We start from the raw sequence: 20,087 nt of genomic DNA, 5'->3' as shown, positions 1-20,087 counted from the left end.
TTTATTCAAATCACAGTTAAGTCTTTACAGCAGTGCTCCATGGGTCAGAAACAAGCATTTTTTATATATATATATATATATATATATATATATATATATATATATATATATATATATATATATATAAAAATAAAAAACAGGTTTCAGTCACAATTCTCTCTCTCACACACACACAGCACTGGTGTGTCATTTGGCATCAGAACAAAGAAGCTTTGCGTTTTTTAGCTTAAAGCTGTACATTATAAAATGACCGTATTTACAAACCTGAAAATATCAACACACACGATCACTATTTACAAGAGGAACAGAAATAAGTGGTGTTGAGTAAACAGTGTGTTAAACCTGTGTGTGTGTGTGTGTGTGTTGTGGTTTCAATCCCAAACCACCTCAGTCAGTTAGACCTCATTTCAGCAGGCTCGACCAATCAAGTGGCTTCATTTTGAACCGTATCGGACATCCGGTGAACACATTGAGCCTCAGAGCTGCGTCGAGAGAGGGAGTGAGTCACAATCCCTCGCTCTGTGTGTGTGTGTGTGTGTGTGTGTGTGAGAGCGCTTCATTTCCCTTCCCAGGCGTCATCTCGCTGCTTGGCTGCCAGCTGTTTTTGCTCTAAAGCGAATGATTAAGGAGAAAACATTTAAAAACTTCTGTTTTTTTTTATTAGACAAGATGAAAGAGTGTGTGTGTGTGTGTTACCTCTGGCTTGCCGTAGCTTGTTCCTCTCGGCCTCACGCTGCTCTTGGCTCTGCTTGCTCTTCACCCCGAGAGCGCCGATGACCAGCCGCCGGGCGAGAGACGCACTCGTCTGAGGACGCTCTTTAGCCGGGAGGAGGTAATCTACAGAGGATTAAAAACGACAACGGGGCTGTAAATAAGTATTCACCCCCCCTCCTCATCCCCCCATGTCAGGAATCTACACCAAAAAAAAAAAATCCAGCCCATAATACTAAACTGGATCAATATGTTTTTGCAGGAAATGATGCCCAAATGAAAGTTGTGAGTGCGTAAGTATTCACCCCCGTCGCTGAGAAACTCCTAAATTGGGTCTGGTGCACATCCAGCCTCCATCAGAATGACGTAGGTCGACTCCGTTCAGCTAATTATTTTGCGATTAAAGTGTTACGTGTAAATAATCTCGATATAAATACACCGGTTACTGGAAGAACCTGCACTAGGAAAAGGAGGAAAGTTCAAAGGGGGTGAATATTTATGCACAGGGCTGTAGGAAGCAGAAACGAGCAAGAGAGGGAGTACCTGAGGAGTCGCGCGCTTTGGCTTTAGTGGCTGAGGAGGATTTGGAGAGAGGACGAACCTTCAGCATGGGGTGTTTGGTCCTAAGAGCATCTCGTGCTACACACACACACACACAGTCATTATTTGGCATTGGAAGTACTGCAGAAACATAAGAAAGATCTAAGTACTTGTAGTAGGAGTTTACATCATCGTCTTCTCAGGACATGTACCTATGACACAGACCCCCCCCCCCCACACACACACACCCCCCCCATTATCTACAGACATGTTCTTCTTAGTGTGTCTGGTACATTCACAATAGCTGTATTTTTACTACGTGTCTGAGTTTATTAGCGCGTCATCGCATCATCTTTCTGCGGGGCTGTGAAAAAGTATTTGCCTCCATCGTGATTACTTCTGTTTTTGTGCATCTCTCATACTAAATAGTTTTAGACCTTCAAACAAAAAACTAAATAAAACAAAGGCGACCCGAGTAAACACACAATACAGTTTTTATTTATTTACTGAATTAAAAAAGTTCTCCAACACCTATCACCCATGTGAAAAACTAATTGCCCCCTTAAACTTAAAATCATCAGGTGTTGTGCCACCTTCAGCAGCAATAACTGCAACCAAACGCTTCTGATAACTGGAGATCGGTCTCCTGTGCTTTGGATCATTGTCTTGCTGCATAATCCAGTCGCGCTTTAGTTTCAACTTACGGACTGAAGACCGGACATTCTCCTTTAGGATTTTCTGGTAGAGAGCAGAATTTATGTTTCCTTCAATTATTGCAAGTTGCCCAGACCCTGAAGAAGCAGAGCATCCCCACACCATCACACTGCCTCCACCATGCTTCACCGCAGGTATGATGTTCTTTTTGTGGAATTCTGTGTTTGGTTTACTCCAGATATAATGGGACCCTGTCTTCCAAACAGTTCCACTTTCAATCCGCAGAACATTCTCCCAAAAGGTTTGAGGATCATCAAGGTGTCTTTTAGCAAAATTCAGATGAGTCTTAATGTTCTTCTGCGTTAGCAGTGGTTTTCACCTCGCCACTCTTCCATGGAGGCCATTTTTGTCCCGTGTCTTTCTGATAGTGGAGTCATGAACAGTGACCTTTATTGATGCCTCTCTAGGTTATTTGATGCTGTCCTTGACTCTTTTGGGACTTCCTGGATGAGTCGTCGCTGTGCTCTTGGAGGAATCTTGGAAGGTCGGCCATTTCTGGGAAGGTTCACTACTGTGCCGAGTTTTTCCATTTGGAGATATCGGCTGGTTCTCTGGAGTCCCAGAGCCTCTGAAATATCTTTGTAACCCTTCCCAGACTGATGTATTTCAATCACCTTCTTCCTCATCATTTCTGGAATTTCTTTCAACTCTGCCAGTGTGTTAGTGGGTAAGATCTTTTAACCAACTTCCTGCTGCTGAAAAAGTTCTATGTAAGTGTAGATGTGATTGAACAGGGCTTGCAGTAATCAGACCTGGGTGTGTCTCGTCCAGCTGAACCCCGTTATCAATGCAGCTCCATAGATTTGGAGAATTAGTAACTACAGGGGTAAATACATTTTCACACAGGCCCAGCTGGTATTGGAGAACTTTTTTTGCTTCAATAAATAACTGTCATATAAAAACTGACCTCTCTCAGGTATATACTCATATATATTTGCACCCTTTGTTTATGTAATTACGAGGATTCATTTCACATCTGTGGTTCTTATTATTGTGCCGTAATTGTATTCTTTATTTGATTTCATTTTTGGGACAGATGGCGCGTTCGTACTCCAGCCTTACGTCACACGACAAAATAAAGACTACACACCTGTGTAGGAAGCACCTGTGTGTCCGTGATCCTCCGAGCCCATTTTAAGAACTGGTACTTCCTTACAGAAGCCGGATTTCGATCGAATTCCAAGTCAGGCCTAGTGACCTAATGACCCTCGATACATACAGTTTCGATAACATTTAAACGAACTACAGATCTGAATTAGCCTCGTACGGTTGGAGTTCAGTCATGAGTGTTTTCATGTGTGAGAGCTGTTAAGATTATCTCCAACGTTTATGTTCTGGACAGTGTGTATTGAAATGCGAGTTCTGCGAGAGGATGATGAAAAGTTTGTGTAGTCGTATACTAAATATCAGCAGAACAGGAGAACATAACGAGAAACTCGTTCATCAGCGTTTCATTCTTCTGACCTGCTATGGGACTGGAGAAGAGGCCGAGAGCATGTGTGTCATCGATCCACTTTATATCAAAGCCTTTCTGCCTGGAAGACACACACACACACACACACACACACACACACACACATATATATATATATAGATTAGTACGCTGCTCGTTTATGGGACCTGTACAGCACAAAGTCTTCAGTAACAGCTACGAAGCGTACTGATAGGAGCAGAAGGCTCGTATTAAATCCTCCGTTTTAAACTCCAAAGGGAAGTCGTAGATCTCCACGATATGAGACAGCTCGTCCTCTCGCAGCTCCACCTCTTCGTCCTCCGGCGTCCAATTATAGTAGTCGAAGCGCGGCTCCTGAACGGACGCCTTGTTATGCCCCGCCTTCTGAGAGATCTGAAACAGGAAGCATGGACACGTGCTGAACTAAGTCACACCATAACACACGATAACTGCATGCTGGGCTTTAGATAAAGTGTTCTACCTCTTCCAGCAGGTGTGGGTCGAGACATTCTCCATCATCGGTGAATAAAGAATCCCAGTTATCATGCTCCTCCTCCTCCTCTTCTTCGTCTTTCAGGTTGTCATCTGCAGGTTCTGCAGCCTTTAACTCACTAGTCGTGCGTGTCGTGGTGTTCACGTTCTCGTCGGAGACACTCTGTCCCACGTTTTCCTTTTCCACACAGCTTTCATCTTTATATTTTCCTCCTCCCTTCACGCTTGGTTCATCCTCGCCATTTGTAAACCCGTCATCCCCGGTTTCCTTTTTATCTCCTCTGCTTTTGTCCTTCTTGTTCTTGGAGTTGTATCTCCGGGCTTTATCGGTGTATCGGGGTCTGCCTTTGGGTTTCGTTTCACCCCCTGATTGGGGCTTTTCTTTGGATTGGGGCTGGTTTTCGCCCTGTCGCCTCTTGGGAACATAAATCGCCATGTCTGGCTTCTTAGTGCGCGATGGAGCTGAAGGTGTGGGTTCTCCCTCTGGCTGGTTGCTGTCCTCCATTACCATATAGAAGTTCTGGAATATAGATATATATATATATATACACACAAGTTTATTAAAATAAAGATCAAGGTATCCAAATCAGACTCTTAACTCATTATTGTTTTATCAAATGAAACATCTCCATGGCTTATAATTCAGTTTAACCGTATATCATATATAACAATATATCATTATACACATATAAACTAGCTAGCTAGCTACACACGCTATCATTAGCTAGCAATACTTGTCGCTTTTCTCTCTGAAATTCCAAATAAATCACGAAAATCTCATCTAAATATTGCAAAATTATTCCATCAATACAATTCCGCCTTATTTTTTATTAGTATAAGTTACACAGAGGCTTGTTTTCGTGCACAAACCTTAAAGCACACAAAGACGCCGAAACGATGAAACCATAACCGGATGTTTTTGGTCGCCGCGTGATGACGTCATCATTAAACGACGCCGCGACTGCTTAACTTGTTTATTAGTGTTTTCGGTATAGATTAAAGGCGTATAAGAAGTAGCACGAAGCTATATATACATTTAACTGATTATTTATATTTATTTACTACCAATGGAGGCCAAAATTGTCAAATCATGGGCTAGCAGGATAAGGATAGATTGATGGATATCAAGTATATAAAGATAAAGCAAGCGATTTAACACTCCAAAAGGTTATGAAATTGCGCACTTATGGGAAAAAAGGAAAGAAATATAGTTTTACTTCCTAATAAGAAGTGGTCTAATATACAGTTGAACTGTATCCTAATGGAACATTATCCCGTGCTTTCAGTTGTATCCTAAACCTGACTGGGTGCCAGATCCAACAAGTCATATTGATGACGACGACCCGTTGACGTCCATCTCACGACTCTTGTAAATTGATTATTCTTTAAGAAAATGACCATTCGATTCTTTATATGCTTGCTTTAAACCAAGGGCACTATTATGTCTGAACAAAAAAAACCCAGCCTTAGCACTCTTCTAAAATGACTGTTTTATGACGAATTCAGTTGAACCGTAAAAGGATTCTGAAGTTCTGATGTTTTGATGCCATACTCTGTTGTAATTTCTCTATCCTTCAGGGGGTCTTGGTTATCAATTAGAATGATAAAAAAGGGAGGAAAGGTGAGAGAAATTGTCTTTTATTTCATGCAGTAAGTTGTGTTCTATGCCTGCGCATGGACGCACGCCTTAGAAGGTCATGTCATGTCATTTAGATTAGTAGAGAATGTTTATCTGCTTACAGAGACACAAACATGTTTTTCTGTTAAAGGTTCGTCTGCACATTTGCTGAGACCGTGAAACAAAGCCTGTTTGAACGGCTCCTTATCGGTACATAGAAGTGTATCGTGCCCTGTGCTTCATATATATATATATATATAGTACATGTTCAGCACAAGTGAGTTCAAAAGCAAGAAGTGTGTGGGTGTGATTAACAGTGGGGAACAGTGACTAGTTGTTAGAAAGACTGCTGTTCAGTAAATTGCTCATTGGAAACAGTGGTGATCAGTGATTGGTTGTTGGAAACGGAGATGAATTTATACATTTAAAATGTATATCCCGAATATATATGTTTCCGTGAAGCTGCTTTGTGACAAGGTCTACTGTTAAAAGAAATTTATAGAAATATAAATTGAATTGGTGATTGGTCGTTGGAGACGGTGGTGATCGGTTGTTGTTAAGACTGCTGGTCAGTGATTGGTCGTTGGAGACAGTGGTGATCGGTTGTTGGGAAGACTGCTGGTCAGTGATCGGTCGTTGGAGACAGTGGTGATCGGTTGTTGGGAAGACTGCCGGTCAGTGATCGGTCGTTGGAGACAGTGGTGATCGGTTGTTGGGAAGACTGCTGGTCAGCGAATGGTCGTTGGAGACAGTGGTGATCGGTTGTTGGGAAGACTGCTGGTCAGTGATTGGTCGTTGGAGACAGTGGTGATCGGTTGTTGGTTCTTTGAAACGTCAGCTCAGTCAGGTTTAGTATTGATAGTGATTTTTTTGGTGAAATGGACTTCCATGACTCACAGATTCAATGCAAACCCGAAGAAGTGGATATAAATACACTGAACATGTCTTGGGGTAAATAATTGGGAAAATTGTGTACATTAGGGTTTTAAAAAAAAAAAAAGGATTTGTATACATTTTAAAATGAAGAATAAACACAGATCAGGCAACAGATTGTTCACGTTCTTTATTGTCGTCTGCACAGAGAAGCATGTGGCAGTATATCATATATGAATTCGGACTTTTCCTGTCGTTTTCTTGGTGCCATAATCGTTTATCCGTAAGCTTCAGCTGTGTTTCTGTTCACGTCGCTACACAACAGAGAAACACGCTTCATGTTTCATTGAGTGCAGGCTGTATGAAAACCCATGTACATATTTGCATAATCATGAGCCAGTTCTCTCGTTAGCGAATGGAAGCTCGTACCGGGGAGTAACGAGGGATTGGCTAGTGGCAGTATCATGGAACACTGAAGAGATCGGTTCTGCGTTCTCACGCTCAGCTACGTCATGATGAGCAGGAAAACAGACGTATAAAAATGAGACGATTAGAGTATCGGATATGGCAGTGGAAGCGTTATGATGAGATGAGAGCATGATGAACGATCCTGTTCTACCCACATCTCTGATCCTGAGTTTCTCAATACTACTCTGTCTTTGTTATGTTTTAGGTCCTAAGACACCTGATCCAGGATCTTTTACTCCAGAGGTAAGTTATGTGGTTTCAGGTTGTTAGAACGTGGAAGACCCGGAACTCACTGGAAGCTCTAAACAAGGAATATTGTAAATAATACAGGTTCTAAACCACTTCAGTACCGTATTTTCCGGACAGTAAGTACTAATCCCTTCCTCTGAACAGCTGCTCAAGTGCTAATTCTATCACCTTAAAGGTGTTTCCAATTTTTCCTTCTTGGGGAACCTTTCAAGGTTATATGTAAAGCCTTATAACGGGTGGTTACCCTTTTCAGACATTTTTCTAATTAGTACCTTTTTGGAAAGTTATGATTATAAAGGGTTCCTTGCTTTTTCATTCTGGGGGAACCTTGAAAGTTCTATATAGAACCCTACAACAAAGGCTTCCCTTTTCAAAAACCGTTCCAAGTAGAACTTTTCCAGGTGGGTATAACCGTTAATATGATAATGATATTTTTGCAACAAAAAAACGGTCATCCAGGCAGTGGTGTGAAAATGGTACCTAGAATGCACTCTTAAAAAGGGGTTCTCTGGCTTGTTTTCAAGCCAGAGAAGCGACTTACTGCGCTACGGAAAATACGGTGAACAGGCTGACGTGAGATCGGATTTGGTTCTTCAATTCTTATTCATAAAATACAGCACATGTGCATGGCTCTTGATCCCGGATTTGTTCTGCGTCTGACTCCTGACATCTGAACTGGTAACGTCGTGCACCTCTAAGCCAACCACCTTACGTAAAATCATCACGCAAAGGAACAAAAAATGAGGAAAAGTGCAAACATGGCCGACTCCTGACCCGCTGTGGAAGACTCTCTCCTGCTCTCCGTCAGCCCTACAGGCTGCTACATACAACACACAGAAGTGCAAAAGTGGGAACATCATGCAAGTGCGTGTAAGTGCGTGTAAGTGCGTGTGTGTGTGTGTGAGTGTGTGTGAGTGTGTAAACATGGTCCATCTCTCTGAGACGTGGATCTCCAGCACGAGTGGATGACAAGGTGATATATGGCGTGTCCTGAGGTGCTCATGTGCAGTGACTGGAGGAGGGTCTGTCTGCAGAGCGGAGACCGGTGGGCGTGTCTATCTGTAAATGGGAGGTGTCCTTCAGTAACACAAAGACACGCCCTTCAAATATTACCATGACAATCTAGTCAAGTCATCCTATACTAGTCGGGTAGTTAGCACTATCAGCACGGATCCTTTTTCAGAAGAACCCGACAACAGAGGCGTTCCCTTTTCAGAAATCAGGGATCATTCCAAGTGGAAGCTTCTTGGAAACTTATAACCAATCATTCACCATCCACTCTAAAGCATTCTTACCTCCGGGAGAAGCTTCAGTGTGGAATCCTACACGAGGCGAAACGGTTCCACGTAGAACCGTTTTATCGAGTTATAAGCGTTAACCATCCGAGGAACAGTTGAGGAAGCCATTTAAAGAGTGCGGTGATATTTTTGTGATGAAACTCTACACAGGCAGTGGTGTGAAAATGGTAGCTAGATGTGATATATTCCACTGATTGGCTGGTTAACTCGGCTCTTGCGCGTGATTGGTCAGATTGCGTTCTCTGGTTCGTCTCTAAGGGAACCAATGAAGGTCCTACACAGACCCCTAACTAACAGTGAAGATTATTATACCCTTAGAAATCCTAACAGTCCTAACACGTGGCACAGAAATGCAAATGAACTGCGTTTTCCTACTTGAAGATTCCATATATGGACACAGAGCCACGCCCACTCTCACGTAGTGTGAGCTGCAGAGGGACCGTGTTGGTGATCGTGATGTTTGTGTCTTTTCTACTTGAACCAGCGAATGCGTCCGTTCACAGAGGGGGAACATGAAGGTAAAAGGTGCAAGTGTGTGTATGTGTGTGTGTGTGTGTGTGTGTGTGTGTGTGTGTGTGTGGGAAGATTATCGTCCACTGCTACTGGTGGTACTGCTTCCTGAACTGGATCCACTGGAACCTCTGTCTTCATAGATACTGATCTCAATCTGATAGACAAGCGTCAAGGCAACACCCACACACACACACACACACACACTCACACACACACACACACACACTGTGAGGAAGGATACCACTCTCATGCCCCTCTCTATAGGGTCAGTAATGAGGAGGCCTCTGGGAGCGTAGATCTTCTCATTCTGCTCCTGAATGTACCGTGAGATTTTTTTCAGGACCTACACACACACACACACACACACACACACACACACAGTGATGTTAGCTTGTTAATCAGCCAAGTTAGCTAGTGATTGCTAGCTAAACAGACTACATTTACAGGGATATGGTAGCTAGATAAAAATATGTTATGAAGTTAGCAGTCATGATGAACGTTCTTTATAAACATTAACGCAGATGTTAAATTCTTCAGTTAACAGTTACATTGCATGTCAGTAATAGTGTAGCTAACTAGCTTGAGAGTTACTATCACTGTGTAAAATACAGTATTAAATAAAACGAGGTGTTAAACAAGCCAGTGTTCCACAGTCCAAAGTGTCTACAGTGAGTTCTGACACACACACACACACACACCTTTTCGTAGCGTGTCTCCATGCAGAGGAAAATGAGGTAGGCTGTTATGCAGGCGAGGCAACCCTCAAGGTAGGCGTGGCCTCCGATCTTCTCTGCCTCCGCATAGTAATTATTTAGCGTCTTCACAGTGTCCTCGAACAGAGTCTTCTCAATCTGACCAATCACACGCCAGAGCTTAGTTAACCAGCCAATCAGTGCAGTGCATGATAATAGTTCTGTCTCTTCTTCCTGTCTCTCTCTCTCTCTCTCTCCCCCTCCCTCACTCTCTCTCTCTCTGTCTCTCTCTCTCTCCCCCTCCCTCACTCTCTCTCTCTCTCTGTCTCTCTCTCTCTCCCCCTCCCTCACTCTCTCTCTCTCTCTGTCTCTCTCACTCTCCCCCTCCCTCTCTCTCTGTCTCTCTCTCTCTCCCCCTCCCTCACTCTCTCTCTCTCTCTCTCTGTCTCTCTCTCTCTCCCCCTCCCTCACTCTCTCTCTCCCCCTCCCTCACTCTCTCTCTCTCTGTCTCTCTCTGTTTCGCTCTCAATCTCTCTCCACTGTAACCGTATCCGTCTCCAACACTTATTACTGAAATCGCAGTCATCATTTAATTCCAATCCTCCAGAGCACTTATGTTATTGTGTGTGTGTGTGTGTGTGTGTGTGTGTGTGTGTCTCACCCGGCTGTCCAGTTCGGAGGGGAATTTGGTCTGGAATTTGCAGACAGTTCCCTCAGAGTAATCTCTCTGGATAAATACTTTATTAGCCAGAGACGCGCTGTGCCTCAGCTCCTGTAGATTATGGAACTTTACACACACACACACACACACACACACACACACATCAAACAAACAAATAAACAGATTACTGAATTGCGTTCATATGTTTTGTTAAGATACACAGAGATACACAGAGCAAATTAAAGTTTAACACACACACACACACACCTTGTCATGTGTGTCTACTCAGCACAGGGTTTATTCCTGACAACTGTACTTTCTCCACCTTCATCTTGTCACTGGTTTGTTTCCCTCGTCACCTGTTTCTTGTTTTGTGTGTATCATTAAGCCTGTATTCGTTATGATTAAGGATTATCCTCTGTCACATCTGTCCTCATTTCTGACCACGTTACAGACGAACTGTGGATGCAGTGGAGTTGCAGCTTCTGGAAAAGGATAGTTTATGGGATTTGGCTTCTCTCTGAGAAGGACGTGTATGTGACACTGACTCGTGTGAACAAAATAAGACAGACAGCTGTCCTTGTGCTGCCTTTCAGACAGGACTGTTTTTATCTCGATCACCAACACTGCTCCATCTAATCAGCTTCTTACTGAAGGTAGCACAGCGGGTTGAGACCTTTTATATATATTTATACACACACACACACACACCGATTAACAGCCCAGTTTAGACACCACTTTCACGGTCACGACGATGACATCAGTCCTGAATGAACTTTCTCACACCGTCATGTGTTTACTTCAAGGTGAACATATAGAGTGTGGTGTTTAAAGCTCGTCTCGGCTGCAACATGCCCCATCAGAACCTTATAGCCCTATAAGCAAGCTGGGATTCCTCATCCACGCGTCAGTGACCTCTGATCGACCTCTGACTGCCGCAGTCTCACGGCCACATCAGCTTTCACGATATCATCACTATATACGAGCTACGAGTATCCATCTCAGCCAAATCCTCCCCCTTCAGCGATGTCTTTGAGGACACAGTGGGACGCAGTGTAATCTAAAAACACGATCAAAACGTCACTGTGCAGTCCAGTGCTTGATGTTATGGTGGTGGCCATCTTGGACAACCAGGATTAGTTAGTTTTTGGTTTTTTTTTTTTTTACCTCAAAGCAAGGTTGGTATCGTTTCAGCCTTTAGGCTCCGCCTCCAGAAGCAGAAGAAATGTTGAAGTGAAATTTTCACTCTGGAATGTTTATTTATTTATTTAAATTACAGAGTGAGGGGCACACGGTGGCTTAGTGGTTAGCGCGTTCACCTCACACCGCCATGGTCGGGGGTTCGATTCACGCCGCTGCCCTATGTATGCATGTTCTCCCTGTGCTGCAGGGGTTTCCTCCAGGTTCCTCCCCCAGTACATGGTAGGCTGATTGGCATTTCCAAATTGTCCTGCGATGGATCAGCACCCCGCCCCGATGGATGGATTACAGAGTGATATTGTGTGACGATTTATCCGCGTTGTAGTGTGCAGTGAGTGAAGACAGGACATGTGTGTTAACTATTTATTTTATTTAGGACGTTTTTTATTTTTATATTTTATTTTATTTATCCAAGACGCCGTTACACTAGGATAAAAAACCCTAAAAAAAACAAAACAAAAACAACCCTAAAATCTAGGATAAAAAAATGGAACAAACATGGAAATAAGAACCCAAGGCTCTGGTTTCAAGTTACACAGGTGCATGATAAGACTTTGAAAAGAAACAGTAGAGCCAATAAATAATAACAAACACACAAACTAATCAAGGACTAATCACAGAACAGGCGGAAAAAAACTTGCAGGGGTGTGCAAATTTTTTTCAAAGCAGAGAAGTCCATGACATTAATGTAGGAAGATGATTAGACTCGCAGCTCAAGTGCAAAACTTAAAATAATAATAATAAAAAAAAACCTGTCAGACACCAAACATGTCTCGTCTTTTTACCGAACTGCTCCTTCAGGAGATCCGGAACCAATCATAATAGTAACTGCATACATGTATAATTATATACGATACATAAAGTCACATGGTATGTACTAGACGACATCAGTGGGCTTGAAGCTGATATATTGTATAACTGATTATCAGTCCATACCTAGAACCATCCTGAGACTCTTTAAGTCCGGACACTGAGCAGAAAGAGACGGAGCAACAGTAGAGAGAAATGTGATTAATATGAAGGACGCCATTCCGCCTGCACTGGTGCAGTCCCACCGGTGATTTAATGCTTCACAGCTGCTCGGATCTCCGCATGCCGTGGCGGTCAAGTATGAAAGCTGTCACGTGTGATGGATGTGAATGTTCCACTCTCTGTCCCTCGGTCGCTTCAACTGAGCCGGACCGTGTCGTAGCGCCGCTAAAGGCTCTGGCCTGTTGATACTAAACGCTTCATTAATAATGCATGCGGAGCTGCTGTCGTCGGCCAATTCCTGTCCAAAACCACAACCGATCGATACTGCCTGAGGTGATACTGCTCTGAGGAGTCATTTAATACCAGCACACCACCCCCAAACCCCCCCTCCCGCCCCCCACAGCACGATACATCACTCAGAACCTGTTATCGTGCTTGCAGCTCCTAAACAGCTGTCATTTTGCTCCATGCAATGTCACGAACATTACTGGTTTACCAATGGGGCCTTAATACGGTACAAAATATTGCATTCGATGCACATCATGTTCGCACATGTGCTTGTGTTGGACAAACGAGTTGTTATTCATCAGTTATTCTGGTCTAAACTGGCAAATTCAAGACGAATGTTAAATCACAAAACATCAGGGGTCTATCACGTTTCGCTCAAATCGTTTGACTAAAAATCGAAAGTCTACCAGTGGGGTTTAAACTCCAAGCAGTTTGGTCCAAACTGCCAAATACAGACCGATATCTAAAACACTATAATGGTTTTAGTCTAAATCAGTTAAAGCCACTGTTTAGACATGAACTTCAGAGGTCCACCATTTCGGTCAAATCATGACCATTCATGAACATAAGAGGTCCACTATCAAGGTCTCAAACAGGAAATACATTTTGGTCTGAATGCAAGCCAGTATTTAACCACAAACATTATGGGTTCATCTTTGTCTCCAATTAAAACTCCAATGAATCTGATCAAAAATGGTAAGTACAGACCAATATCTAACCATGAGCTTCAAGGATCCAAGAAGGACAATTGTTTTGGTGTAAATAAGTGAAAGCAGGACAATATTTAATCAGGAACATCACAGGTTCACCAATGAGATCTCAATCACCAATCATGTTGGTTCTGTTAGGCCAATCTAAACCAATATTTAACTACAAAGCCATTTGTCAATATTCCACTATCAACACACACAGACACACACACACACACACACACACACACGGTAGCAAAGCATCACACAACCTGTATGTCATCATGATGAGTTATTTCCTAATTCAATTCCATTCCGCTGTGCATATTTTGTGCATTTATTGGTAATTAAACATGTAGATTTTGTTTATCATTCATCAGAGATCTGGAGGATAAAAAAACCGAGGCACCGGCGCGAGACCGTCCTGCTCAAGGTTACACCACATGACGTCTGCTGTGATCTCTTAAAGCTCAAACAAGTTATTCATCCGAACGGATAAAACCGAGTCTTAAAAGATCGTAGTTTGCTTACAGTAGTTATGAAGTGAAAGCACTTAAAGAAAACCCAACGAGAAGCCGAAAGCATTGCGCGCGCGCTTACAGACTGGTGGCAGTAGGGCAGTGTGGTTCTCCCGGTGGCTGTCCGCGGTGCTGAAAGCATTCCCGGAGATTTCCCCCCTGTTTTAACGGGATTTACTTGGAGAAAAACAAAACAAGCAAAAAAAAAATCAATGAAAAGAAAAACTCCACCGAAATACAGAGTGTTTATGTGCTGAGGTTAGCGGCGCGTGGCTTTGATTGCCGCTTTATCCTCTTTGATGTACCAGCTCGGCTGCTACGTCAGCCCCCCCCCCAACCCCAACCCCCCTCCGCGCGCGAGGGCACGCGGTACACATCTCAACGGTTCGATTTGATTTGGCTCGCGCGGACAGGACACCGCTATAGCGCGCACGCGCAGCATTTCTATTTAAAAAAAACAAAACTGTTTTTCCTTTCCAACAGTCCAGTCCGAATAAAAAGCCCAAAACAAAATAAACCCACACTCCGTCCAACTAACTACCTAACTACCTACCTACCTAACTAACTAACTAACCACACACCTAACTAACTAACTAACTAACCAATCATCCATCTAACTAACTAACTACCTACCTACCTAACTACACACCTAACTAACTAACCAACCACCCACCCACCCACCCACCCACCTAACTAACTACCTACCTAACTATAGATAGATAGATAGATAGATAGATAGATAGATGATGGATAGATAGATAGATGATAGATGGATAGATAGATAGATAGATAGATAGATAGATGATAGATAGGTGATAGATAGATAGATAGATAGATAGATGATGGATAGATGGATAGATAGATAGATAGATAGATGATAGATAGATGATAGATAGATAGATAGATGATGGATAGATAGATAGATAGATAGATAGATAGATAGATGATGGATAGATAGATAGATAGATAGATAGATAGATAGATGATGGATAGATAGATAGATAGATAGATAGATAGATAGATAGATGATAGATAGATGATAGATAGATGATGGATAGATAGATAGATAGATAGATGATGGATAGATAGATAGATAGATGATAGATAGATGATAGATAGATAGATGATAGATAGGTGATAGATAGATAGATAGATAGATGATGGATAGATAGATAGATGGATAGATAGATAGATAGATGATAGATAGATAGATAGATAGATGATAGTTTCTCCTCTTTTGTTTTATTCATTCATTTGAGACATTCGTATTATAAATATGGAAGGTGGAGTTGTATACTGATATAATGGTACTGGGACTCACACATTCAGACAAGCCACGCTTCAGTTCTATCCTGACACACTGCAGTATTGTAGTTCAGCAAAAACAAACAAACTGATAACTTTCTCTGTCCAGCTACCTCTGCTAAACACACTACCTCTGCTAAACACACTACCTCTGCTGAACACGCTACCTCTGCTGAACACGCTACCTCTGATGAACACGCTACCTCTGCTGAACACGCTACCTCTGATGAACACGCTACCTCTGCTGAACACACTACCTCTGATGAACACACTACCTCTGCTGAACACACTACCTCTGATGAACACGCTACCTCTGCTAAACACGCTACCTCTGCTGAACACACTACCTCTGCTAAACACACAACCTCTGCTGAACACGCTACCTCTGCTGAACACACTACCACACTACCTCTGCTAAACACACTACCTCTGCTGAACACGCTACCTCTGCTCAACACACTACCTCTGCTAAACACACTACCACACTACCTCTGCTAAACACACTACCACACTACCTCTGCTAAACACACTACCACACTACCTCTGTTGAACACACTACCTCTGCTAAACACACTACCTCTGCTAAACACACTACCTCTGCTAAACACACTACCACACTACCTCTGCTGAACACACTACCACACTACCTCTGCTGAACACACTACCACACTACCTCTGCTGAACACACTACCTCTGCTAAACATGCTACCTCTGCTAAACACACTACCTCTGCTAAACACGCTACCTCTGCTAAACACACTACCACACTACCTCTGTTGAACACACTACCTCTGCTGAACACACTACCTCTGCTAAACACACTACCACACTACCTCTGTTGAACACACTACCTCTGCTAAACACACTACCTCTGCTAAACACACTACCACACTACCTCTGCTAAACACACTACCACACTAGCTCTGCTAAACACGCTACCTCTGCTGAACACACTACCTCTGCTGAACACACTACCTCTGCTAAACACGCTACCTCTGCTAAACACACTACCACACTACCTCTGCTAAACACGCTACCTCTGCTGAACACACTACCTCTGCTGAACACACTACCTCTGCTAAACACGCTACCTCTGCTAAACACACTACCACACTAGCTCTGCTAAACACACTACCTCTGCTGAACACGCTACCTCTGCTGAACACACTACCTCTGCTGAACACGCTACCTCTGCTGAACACGCTACCTCTGCTGAACACACTACCTCTGCTGAACACACTACCTCTGCTAAACACACTACCACACTAGCTCTGCTAAACACACTACCTCTGCTGAACACGCTACCTCTGCTGAACACACTACCTCTGCTGAACACGCTACCTCTGCTGAACACGCTACCTCTGCTAAACACACTACCACACTAGCTCTGCTAAACACACTACCTCTGCTGAACACGCTACCTCTGCTGAACACACTACCTCTGCTGAACACACTACCTGTGCTAAACACACTACCACACTAGCTCTGCTAAACACACTACCTCTGCTGAACACGCTACCTCTGCTGAACACGCTACCTCTGCTGAACACGCTACCTCTGCTAAACACACTAGCTCTGCTAAACACACTACCTCTGCTGAACACGCTACCTCTGCTGAACACGCTACCTCTGCTGAACACACTACCTCTGCTGAACACACTACCTCTGCTGAACACGCTACCTCTGCTGAACACGCTACCTCTGCTGAACACGCTACCTCTGATGAACACGCTACCTCTGCTGAACACGCTACCTCTGCTGAACACGCCACCTCTGATGAACACGCTACCTCTGCTGAACACGCTACCTCTGATGAACACACTACCTCTGATGAACACACTACCTCTTCTAAACACGCTACCTCTGCTAAACACACTACCTCTGCTAAACACACTACCACACTACCTCTGCTGAACACACTACCTCTGCTGAACACGCTACCTCTGCTAATCACACTACCTCTGATGAACACACTACCTCTTCTAAACACGCTACCTCTGCTAATCACACTACCTCTGCTGAACACACTACCTCTGATGAACACACTACCTCTGATGAACACACTACCTCTTCTAAACACGCTACCTCTGCTAATCACACTACCTCTGCTGAACACACTATCTCTGCTGAACACACTACCTCTGATGAACACACTACCTCTGATGAACACACTACCTCTGATGAACACACTACCTCTGCTGAACACGCTACCTCTGCTAAACACACTAGCACTGGGACTCAAACAGCATACTCATGTATTATTCCAGAGCATTATTCAGCGCTAACAGTTATTTAAACAGTTACCCCCACGTCAAGGCCTCCAGAGACATCGCTAAACAGCGTGGTGAATTTGTGTGCTGGTTTTAAAGGGGTCATATGATGCTTTTAAAAGTTCATTATGTTGTTTATCAGGTGTAATAGAATCGGATAACATGCTTTAACATCATCGCAGTACTTCTATTCCGAGTCGGTCTGAAACGCTCCGATTGAGTTCCGGATTCTCCGAAGCCCCTCCTTCTGAAAAGCCTGGAGTGCTCTGATTGGCCGGCTGACCCACCGCGTTGTGATTGGCAGAAAACCTCAAGTCACTGTGGTTACCTTTTACCTTTCAGATACGACGTTATAACGGTTTCGTTTGCCTTCTTCACTGTAACAACTTAACGTCCTGAAGCGACGACATAAAATACAGTTTTTAAAAAAAAAAACGCAATGAATTAAACATGTAAAAATGATGGCGGCATTATTCCGATATTACAAACTGTGACGTAGACGTTTGCGGAAGTAACATCTGGACCTGGATGGAGGGGTTTTAGGCGGGTCTGGAGCAGTGTTCTCTGTTAGATAGAGTAAATCCCTTTGTGGGAGACCGTGAGCTTTGTAACTCTGCAGATCTTACACATGCACACACAGATACTGCACTAAAGGAAAAGGAAAACATTACATAAAAAGCATCAGATGGCCCCTTTAAACGCAGGCTATCACCTCAGTTATAAGATTTGCTGTGTATATACAGTATATAATTACATTTGTGTCCTCTCAGAGAAACCTGTAGTCACTAGGGTGATACCATCAAAGGTACAAAGCAATTTAGCTTTAAAGCGTTCCTTTAAATCTACTTATTGTCCATTTATATACCTTAAATTGGAAAGGTATATATATATATATATATATATATATATATATATATATATATATATATATATATATATATTTATACACATATACATACACATATACTATGCTCAGGTTACCTGGAAAAGTTACAAAACCTATACCCTGTGTACACCCCAGAGACAAAAAAAAGCACAGATAAGTATTATTTATTTCTGACAGTGTGTAGTAGCTACATTTGGGTGGTCTGTATGCGTGTGTGTGCGTTTTATAGTATTTAGTACAATAGTATGATGTCTGAGACATGGCTTATGACTATAAACAAACTTTCTTTCTGCTTAAAGAAACATATACATTCGTTAAATGATTTGTACACTATATTAGAGCTGGTGAGAGGACAATATATTATTGTTATCATGATAAATCATGTCACGATACACTTTTCTGAAATGTCGTATGTGTCATGATATATATTTATATTTTTATTTATAAATGCTTTACTTTTTTTTTGAATAAGTATTTTATACTCCGGGCGCAGGTTTGATCACGTTTTCCGCCACTGTTCTGTTATTTTCAGAGACGTATTCATTTTTTAAACAGAAACGTCCGTCATTAACAGTGTCGTCGGAGGAATCCCTTTCAGGGTTTGATTTTTAACTGCACTTTCGTCCACTTTATTTTGCTGGCAGCTTGTTAGGAATCCTGTACCACTGTCCTACAGACACACGATATCGTGTATCGTAGAAAACATCCGGAATTGACGTGACATGATGATGATCGCCAGGGTCTACACTATATCGACGTTTCCAGAACGTTCAAAGTAAAATAAATAAATAAATAAATCAAAAATAAATAAACCCCAGATGGTACCACCACAGCGACAAACAAAAGTACAGTTATTTCTCAGAGTGTTGGGTTGAGTGACTCAAGGGTACATCTTTAGTACCTCTAACTGATGGATGTATTGTTTCTTTAAAGCGTTATCTACTCCACAACAACAACAGAAAATTAACAGTACAACAGTGTTCCTTTATGTATCTTTTTTGTCTGTTTAAAGGTACACCACAATGATGTTTCCATGGTGAATTAACTCAAGGTGTAAAAGAGATCATCCTTGAGGGTACCACAAGTACCACAAGGGTACAGCTAAACTTTGGTGTTTTGACATACTATGCAGTATATGAATATACATGTCTATGACTCTTGTCTATCTTTCTTGCCACTTTAAGAAACAAATCTAGGTTATAACCCCTCGTGATGTTACCCCCCCCTTCCCTCCTTCCCTCCCTTCCCTTTAATAGCATTTAACACGGATTCGGACTGCTTTGAAGAACGCGGCTGGAGGTTTGAAGGCTCTGGTGGGAACATTTCCAGTCACCCTGCGATTATTTTGCGCCACGGAAAGATGAAAGCGCACCAAAGCCTCTCCTAATCCAATCCAATCCAATCCAATCCAATCCAATCCAATGTAACCCGATGTGCCGACACTGTAGGCACAGCTTTACTCTGAAGAAAACGCCATGACATGAGATGAAACCTGAGAGGAAAAGAACAGATCCTTACCTCCGTCGCCATGTTGCCATGCAACCAATCGCTAAATCTGGTTTAACAGGTCACGCGGGCGACAGATTGCGGCCAGAGGATGAATGGATGGATGGACTGAGTGAGAGAGAGAGAGAGAGAGAGAGAGAGAGAGAGAGAGAGAGAGAGAGAGAATGGAGG

General features: G+C 42.8%; 2 protein-coding genes across 3 annotated transcripts; both read right to left on the bottom strand.

The window, feature by feature from the left end:
• Positions 1-131: 131 nt before the first annotated feature.
• On the bottom strand, positions 132-4,847 carry r3hcc1l (R3H domain and coiled-coil containing 1-like). Of its 2 annotated transcripts, none has more exons than XM_053616224.1 (7): positions 4,781-4,847; positions 3,900-4,430; positions 3,627-3,811; positions 3,430-3,500; positions 1,255-1,350; positions 697-837; positions 132-609 (listed from the first exon to the last, which is right to left on the bottom strand). In XM_053616224.1, the coding sequence occupies exons 2-7, from the start codon at positions 4,419-4,421 to the stop codon at positions 557-559; spliced, it is 1,068 nt and encodes a 355-aa protein (XP_053472199.1). In that variant the 5' UTR covers positions 4,422-4,430; positions 4,781-4,847; the 3' UTR covers positions 132-556. The 2 variants fall into 2 exon arrangements, 1 of the variants encoding a protein (XP_053472199.1); XR_008384835.1 differs by lacking the exon at positions 132-609 and adding an exon at positions 1,017-1,166 and having other exon boundaries at positions 725-837.
• A 3,854-nt stretch (positions 4,848-8,701) lies between these two features.
• On the bottom strand, positions 8,702-14,575 carry golga7ba (golgin A7 family, member Ba). Its single transcript, XM_053616041.1, has 5 exons — positions 14,032-14,575; positions 10,283-10,408; positions 9,628-9,780; positions 9,171-9,272; positions 8,702-9,083 (listed from the first exon to the last, which is right to left on the bottom strand). The coding sequence occupies exons 1-5, from the start codon at positions 14,089-14,091 to the stop codon at positions 9,003-9,005; spliced, it is 522 nt and encodes a 173-aa protein (XP_053472016.1). The 5' UTR covers positions 14,092-14,575; the 3' UTR covers positions 8,702-9,002.
• Positions 14,576-20,087: the final 5,512 nt, after the last annotated feature.

Source organism: Ictalurus furcatus, chromosome 26, assembly GCF_023375685.1.
Source record: "Ictalurus furcatus strain D&B chromosome 26, Billie_1.0, whole genome shotgun sequence".
Lineage (NCBI taxonomy): Eukaryota > Metazoa > Chordata > Actinopteri > Siluriformes > Ictaluridae > Ictalurus > Ictalurus furcatus.
The sequence above is the reverse complement of the archived record's forward strand: the minus strand, read 5'-3'. Positions and strand labels throughout refer to the sequence as shown.

Coding starts and splice junctions, on each gene's coding strand:
- golga7ba (XM_053616041.1), bottom strand. CDS start 14,091: ATGCTTTCAGCACCGCGGACAGCCACCGGGAGAACCACACTGCCCTAC. Junction 10,409..14,031: donor TGCCCTACTGCCACCAGTCT/GTAAGCGCGCGC, acceptor GTGTGTGTAAAG/TTCCATAATCTACAGGAGCT. Junction 9,273..9,627: donor TGGAGACACGCTACGAAAAG/GTGTGTGTGTGT, acceptor GTGTGTGTGTAG/GTCCTGAAAAAAATCTCACG.
- r3hcc1l (XM_053616224.1), bottom strand. CDS start 4,421: ATGGTAATGGAGGACAGCAACCAGCCAGAGGGAGAACCCACACCTTCA. Junction 1,351..3,429: donor CTTCTCCAGTCCCATAGCAG/GTCAGAAGAATG, acceptor GTGTGTGTGTAG/CACGAGATGCTCTTAGGACC. Junction 610..696: donor CAAGCTACGGCAAGCCAGAG/GTAACACACACA, acceptor CATTCGCTTTAG/AGCAAAAACAGCTGGCAGCC.